At 46.2% G+C, this 7,610-nt stretch overlaps 1 protein-coding gene across 1 annotated transcript in view; it reads left to right on the plus strand.

The window, feature by feature from the left end:
- LOC141129403 (uncharacterized) overlaps window positions 1-7,610 on the plus strand; it is a 51,391-nt gene that overhangs the window by 41,738 nt on the left and 2,043 nt on the right. Inside the window, exon 4 of the mRNA XM_073617425.1 lies at window positions 2,941-2,995. Coding sequence (XP_073473526.1) covers window positions 2,941-2,995 — 55 coding nt within the window. The remainder of the gene's footprint in view (window positions 1-2,940; window positions 2,996-7,610) is intronic.

Below are 7,610 nucleotides of genomic sequence, written 5' to 3' on the forward strand. Positions count from 1 at the left end.
ACACCCTCCAAACTGATTTCAGCAACTATAGGGATAATCTCCCCAGCTCTCCCTGAGCTTGGACCTTGATGATCTCCTTTGACCCTGGTGAAACTCCTGCAGTCTTCAGCTAATCTGCTCAGAAGGGCAGGAGCCCTTCAGGCTGGGCCTTATCCTCCAGGACAAGAACCCTGCTGTTCCAGACCCCAGACTATTTATACACCCCCAGCTACTGGTAATTCTTTTCCCTAGGGATTGGCTGAGGCTGTGTGACTATTCAGGCTCAGGGTCTGCATGCTCTACCCCATTACATTGTAGAAGTCTCTAGAAGGCAGTGGAGTAGATGAGCCTGCAACCAGCAGGACCTAGAACAGCCAAAAGTAATCAAACTCTACTCCACCAACTAAAGAGGAACTAAAAACACTACATTTACCTTAATCCTACTAGCATTCTAACTAGGAGGGTGCTACACTAGAATCCATTGTTGCAGGCAACATCAATCTTCATTATATGAACTGCTTTTCTAATGTACAGACTACCAAACAAGAAAAAGGAGACCCTCCCACCAGACTTCACTTTTTAGATGAAACCCTTGCAACAGTAGAATATAAAAGCACCTGCAATTTTCCCTACTTTTTTTTTTGATTAAGCTTTATTTTTCAACTGTGCCGTTTTAGTATAAATCTGATCTCATCCTGGAAGTGTCAATTTCTGTCCGTCCCAGGCCCTGCTCCTGCCATCTTCCCCTGCTCCTGCTCATACTCCTGCCCCTATCTTTACTCCTGCCCCTACTCCTGTCCCTGTTTCCTTTTCCTCAATACTCCTGCCCTCCTCTCTGCTCCTGCTCATACTCCTGCCCCCCTTTGCTCCTGTCTATAGTCTTGTCCCCTCCCCTTCGTTCCTGCCCATACTCATGTCCACCCTCCACTCCTGCTCATTCTCTTTCCTCCTGTCCCTACCTCTGTTTATGCTCCTGCGACCCCCCCCTCCATTGCTTATGATCATACTCCTGCTCCTCCGTCTGCTTCTGCTCATACTCCTACCCCACTCTGCCCCTGCCCATACTCCTGTCCCCTCTCCCTACTTCTGCTCATACTTCGTCCTCCTCTTCCTAATTCTGCTCATGCTCCTGCCCCCTCCCATTGCTCTTGCTCATACTCCTGCCTCCTCTACTTACTTCTGCTTATGCTCCTGCCTCCTCCCATTGGTCTGCTCATACTACTGCCTCCTCCCATTGCTCTGCTCATACTTCTGCCTCCTCTCCTTACTTTTGCTTATGCTCCTGCCTCCTCCCATTGGTCTGCTCATACTCCTACCTCCTCTCCTTACTTCTGCATATGCTCCTGCATCCTGCCATTAGTCTTCTCATACTCCTGCCTCCTCTCCTTACTTCTGCTTATGCTCCTGCCCCCTCCCGTCGGTCTGCTCATATTTCTGCCTCCTCTCCTTTCTTCTGCTTATACTCCTACCTCCTCCAATTGGTCTGCTCATACTCCTGCCTCCTCCCCTTACCTCTGCTTATGCTCCTCCCCTCTCCCATTGGTCTGCTCATACTCCTGCCTCCCCTCCTTACTTCTCCTTATGCTCCTGCCCCCTCCCATTGGTCTGCTCATACTCCTGCCTCCTCCCATTGGTCTGCTCATACTACTGCCTCCTCCCATTGCTCTGCTCATACTTCTGCCTCCTCTCCTTACTTTTGCTTATGCTCCTGCCTCCCCCCATTGGTCTGCTCATACTCCTACCTCCTCTCCTTACTTCTGCATATGCTCCTGCATCCTGCCATTAGTCTTCTCATACTCCTGCCTCCTCTCCTTACTTCTGCTTATGCTCCTGCCCCCTCCCGTCGGTCTGCTCATATTTCTGCCTCCTCTCATTTCTTCTGCTTATACTCCTACCTCCTCCAATTGGTCTGCTCATACTCCTGCCTCCTCCCCTTACCTCTGCTTATGCTCCTCCCCTCTCCCATTGGTCTGCTCATACTCCTGCCTCCCCTCCTTACTTCTCCTTATGCTCCTGCCCCCTCCCATTGGTCTGCTCATACTCCTGCCTCCTCCCATTGGTCTGCTCATACTCCTGCCTCCTCCCATTGGTCTGCTCATACTCCTGCCTCCTCCCATTGGTCTGCTCATACTCCTGCTCCTGCCCCCTTTCCCCACTGCTATTTAGGCAAACAGCGGGAGCTTTCACAGGTAATTAGTAGCTAATGTTAGAATTTCTGCCAAGATCAATGATTTATTATCTTTGTATTATCCATAAAGTAATAACACAGATGTGCCAGCATGGAGCAGAGTGGTTAGTTCACAAAAAGAATGCAGAATGGAGGAGGGGTGACTTCTAGCCTTATCCAGTTATTTACTCCGTCACTCTTATGCCGCGTACACACGGTCGGACTTTTCGTCTACAAAAGTCCGACAGCCTGTCCGACAGACTTCCGGCGGACTTTCGGCGGACTTGCGGCGGACTTGCGGCAGACTTTCTAATGAACGGACTTGCCTACACACGACCACACAAAAGTCCGACGGATTCGTACGTGATGACGTACACCGGACTAAAATAAGGAAGTTCATAGCCAGTAGCCAATAGCTGCCCTAGCGTGGGCTTTTGTCCTTCGGACTAGCACACAGACGAGCGGATTTCGGGGTCCGTCGTAGTTACGACGTAAAGATTTGAAGCATGTTTCAAATCTAAAGTCCGTCGGATTTGAGGCTGAAAAAGTCCGTTGAAAGTCCGGAGAAGCCCACACACGATCGGATTACCAGCCAGCTTTAGTCCGTCAGCGTCCGTTGGACTTTTGTAGACGAAAAGTCCGACCGTGTGTACGCGGCATTATACATACACTATTGAAAACTGCCATTTTGAGGGTCGTAGGAAAGCCCAAAAAAGACAAATGGAATATTTATTTATTTTTTTTGCATGTGCATGAACCAAAGCTGACCTTTATCACATCTATTATTACTTTAGAAAACCACCAGATAAAATCCATCAAACCAGCCCGGAGCCCCCACAGAGAGAAGAGGTGAGACTTCATCGCTCTATAAAATGATTGAGATTACTGACCTCCTATGTTTGCACACGTCAATAAAAGGCCAGCGGTTGGTTGGGGTTGTGGTTGTTCCTTTCATGCTGATCACCTGATCCGGACTTTAGTTAAGTTGTGAACATCCAAAAAAAACAAAATGTAATACAATGCAACTTACCAGTCTTTTAGATGTGGTATGTTACATTTTTGCTTTGGGTTTGGATATGCTTTAATTTCCCCTAATTTATTAATTTACCCTAATTGTGTGTGTGAAGGGGGAGGGGGGGCGCAAGGAAGTTACCTAGTTGGTTCGACAAATTTCCCCCCCAACTTTGGTTCGCACACATTTTTTGACCAATACAAATTGGAATCGTTCCGAAAAAATTGGGAATTCGTTAGAAAATAATAAGTGAGACAAATATTAACGAAACAAATTGAAATGAAAAAAAAATTCCAAAATGAATTAGCAAAACGAAATTAGTAGCACCTGTCTATCCATCTAACACGTTTTTTTCCATTCTGCACATCTAGTGTTTTTAAACTTAAATGTTCAATTTTTCAGGAATCGCAGCTGCCTGTGTTCACTTTACAGTGAAACGCGGTTAACAAGCGTTTTGAAAGACGAGCAACTTTTTTTTTTTTTTTTTAATTCTGACTCAGTTTGCGAGTGTTGTCTCGCAAAACGAGTAGAATTCAAGCTAATGGGGTGTGCAGTACCGCGTTTGGCCAGAGGTGGGGACACTCGGAACGGTTCGGAGCCGTTCGGAAATACTCGGAATCACTCGGAAATACTCAGTTCTTAAGTGTTTCCGAGCCTTTCCGAGTTCGGCTGAGCTGTCCCAAGTATTTCCGAGGCTCTCTGGCACCCCCCCAACCTCTGGCCACATGCGGTATTGCATGTAATAGAAGTCAATGCGGAATGAATTATCTTTGTTTCCATTGACATCTATGGGGAAACTCGCTTTGATATGGATTACAAGCATTCTCCTGGAACAAATTTATGCTCGTAATCCAAGGTTCCACTGTACAGCTAAATCAAACAGAGAAGTTGTTCTTGGTGCTAACTGCATATTTTAATGATTTCACTTTGTAGGCAGGTGCAGCCTGTACTTCCCATTGCAGGTGGTGCTCAACCGAAGCGGCAAAGCAGAAAGGGAAGGAAATTGTGAGAAACTTGGTTTATGACTTCCTGCAGTCACAGGGATTAAGCTGGTTCCTCATTTGACTCCAGCGGCAATCTTGGTTCAGGCAGAGTCTATTTAAGACTCCGACTTCTGGGTTTGGTGCACTTTATGCAAGTCGCTAGCATAGGGACAGTGCTTAGAGGTAGGGGAAGGTTCCAAAGGAGTAGGGGCAATGCAGGGACTACATCTACCTCTCTTCAGGAAGCCTCCCTTTGGGTGTGGGCTGGGCAAGCCGCATTCTGCTCCTCGTTGCAGAAACTATCGGTATACAGTAATACCTCGGACTGCGAGTAACACGGTTTACGAGTGTTTCACAATACGAACTATGTTTTTTTTTTAAAATCCTGACTTGGTTTGCGAGAGTTGTCTCGCAAGACGAGCAGGATTCAAGCTTCTGTAGTGTGCAGTACTGCATTTGGCCAGAGGTGCAGGGGGTGACACTTGGACCCGCTCGGAGACACTCGGAAACACCCGGAAACATTCCGTTCCTGAGTGTCTCCGAGCCTCTCCGAGTGTCTCTGAGTGCATCCGAGCAGTTCTGAGTGTCTCTGGCGCCCCCCACCTCTGGCCACATGCGGTACTGCATACACTAGCAGTGCTACTGGAACAAATTATCTGAGTTTCCATTGACTCCTTAGGGGAAACTCACTTTGATATACGAGTGCTTTGTATTACAAGCATTCTTCTGGAACAAATTATGCTCGTAATCCAAGGTACTACTGTATTCGACTCGTCAGACCGCTGTCTCAATTCATAAGTGTGTCCAGACAGGTGTGTCTACCCGCAGAGTTGTGATTGTACCTTTTCTACAATATTACTTCATTGAATGTCTTGGACTCTGTGTTTTTACTACCCAGCACACCACGCTGCACCTTGCTCACAACTTGTTCACCTCCTAGAATGAGTATCAACATAGACCATACACTATATGGCCAAACATTTTTGGACACCTGACTATGATAACTATAGAGATTGATGTACATACCATGCCGAAACCATGGCCATTAATATGGAGTTGACCCCCCCCTTTGTGGTGGTGACAAACTCCACTCTTCTAGGAAGGCTTTTCACAAGGTTTTTAAGGTTGTTTGTGGGAATTTTGCCCTTTCAGTCAAAAGAACATTGGTAAGGTTGGGTGTTGAGGTTGGATGAGAAGACCTGGATTGCTATCAGTATTCAAACTCATCTCAAAGGTGTTCAGTAGAGTTGGGATCAGGGCTATATGAAGGACAGTAATGTTACACCATGCCAAAATCATCAAACCATGTCTTTTTGAATGGTGTTTAGTGGAGTTGAGGTCAGGGCTCTATGAAGGACAGTAATGTTACACCATGCCAAACTCATCAAACCATGTCTTTATGAATGGTGTTCAGTAGGGTTGAGGTCAGGGCTCTGTGCAGAACATCTGAGTTTCTCCGCACCCAATTGGTCAAACCATGTCTTTATAAATGGTGTCTAGTAGGGTTGAAGTTGGGGCTCTGTGCAGGACACCCAAGTTCCTCCACACCGAACTTGTCACACCATGTCTTTAAGAATAATGTGCAGTAGGGCTGAGGTCATGGCTCTGTGCAGGACACCTGAGTTCCTCCACACCCAACTGGTCAAACAATGTCTTTATGAATGGTGCTCAGTAGGGTAAAGGTCAGGGCATTGCAGGACACCCTAATTTCTCCACACCCAACTGGTCAAACCATGTCTTTATGGAACTGGCCTTGTACACAAACTGACCTTGTTTCCCAAATTGTTACTACAAGGTTGGAAGGTTTCAACTGTCCATAATGTCTGTGTATGCTGTAGTACCCTTCACTGGAATAACCAGAACCTATTATTTGGAGGTGTATGCACATTCTTGTAGACATTGGGGTTTATTTACTAAAACTGGAGGGATTGGTCCATCTGTAATTGTCATGATAGTTCTTCTATCTCTCAGGAGCTCCGATGAAGGCTTGATTCTTGAGCTTCAAAATTAATGCCATTACAAAGGGGTCTACTACCCTGATGGAGTATTAATTTATTCTGGTTTGGTGTGCAGTGGAGATAAACTTTATTTTTTGTCATAAAAAGTATAACCTGTAGGAACCAATAACTGGTTGGTAGCATAGCCAGGAAATATGACAGAGCATTTTCACCACTTCCTTCAGATGAGATAAGATGACCACTTTGGTTCCTGTTTTTCTCTACTCTTAGATTAGATCTGAGGAATTAAAGTAATAGTGTGACTTTTGCAAAACTTATGGTGTGCACACAATAAAATTACTGACCTCTAATGCTATCTCAGTTACTTTGGAAGAGACTTCACCTGGTATCATCCTCCTGTAGACCCCTGTACAGCAGTGCTCAGACAGGGACAGGGAGAGGCAGTTTTGGGGCCAATCAGATGAGCTGCAGGCACATGTGCTGCCTGAAGGGGAAGTATGTTTGTATTGAATAACTTTAGCAGAGAAAATGCAGGTCACCAGGCAGGCTCTGCTGCTTGGTAGGGATGAGCCAATGGATCAGACCAAACTTTGGATGTTAGGGCTTTTGGAAAAATGCCCGAACTTTTGCCGTTTCGGCTCCCTGTTAAACTGAGCCAATAATCATATATATAAGTTATATTTTTACCTATATATGACAGCTGCACACTATTACTGGTTCTTAGGAAAGACGTGGGTGCTTGCAGGAACCATGTACGTCACGGGGAATCCCCACCACTTAGGCAAAGGGGCAGGGATAGCAATGACATCACTGCCCAAATGACATTGACCGAATATGGCCATATTTGGTAATGATGTCACCACCAACCCCACACCTTCCTCAATATAGCTGATGACAGCTCAGGGAGCTGTCATTTAGGTATGAGTACAGTTGTGTGCCCTGGCTCATCAAGTTTTATTTTTCACAGAGAGTCAGTGGGTGGTCGGCAATGATTGACAATGGATTTACAACGCGGCATATTTTTGGGGAATTTTTATTTTTTAGTAAAGAACTTATTTCCATGTTACAATTATTTTCTGTTATGAATGAGTAGGAGTATTATGTAAGCCATACTCATTCATGTACGGGAGGTACCTGGGGGCCAGATTCTGATGATCCTCTGCCTACAAACCCCCCATAACCCCCTCATAAACACTGTCCAGGGTTGTGGAGAAGAGGCCCTTGTCTCATCAACATGGGGGGGGGGTAAGGTGCTGTGCTGGGGGGTCCTTGCTGGCAAGGCATCCCCCATGTTGAGGGAATGTGGCATGCTATGGTTCAGGAGATCATGGGGTTGCATGCTTAAATCCCCCCCTCCCACTTTTCAAGCCAGCGAGGCTGCATGCTTGGATTAAGGGTCTCAGAGGCGGCTCTAGGCTTTGTGAGGCCTTAGGCAAATTTTACACATGAGGCCCCACTCACGCCCATAATGGGAAAAAAAATTCAAGCAATAAAAATGGCTGCAGAAAGAT

Source organism: Aquarana catesbeiana, linkage group LG02, assembly GCF_042186555.1.
Source record: "Aquarana catesbeiana isolate 2022-GZ linkage group LG02, ASM4218655v1, whole genome shotgun sequence".
Classification (NCBI taxonomy): Eukaryota; Metazoa; Chordata; class Amphibia; order Anura; family Ranidae; genus Aquarana; species Aquarana catesbeiana.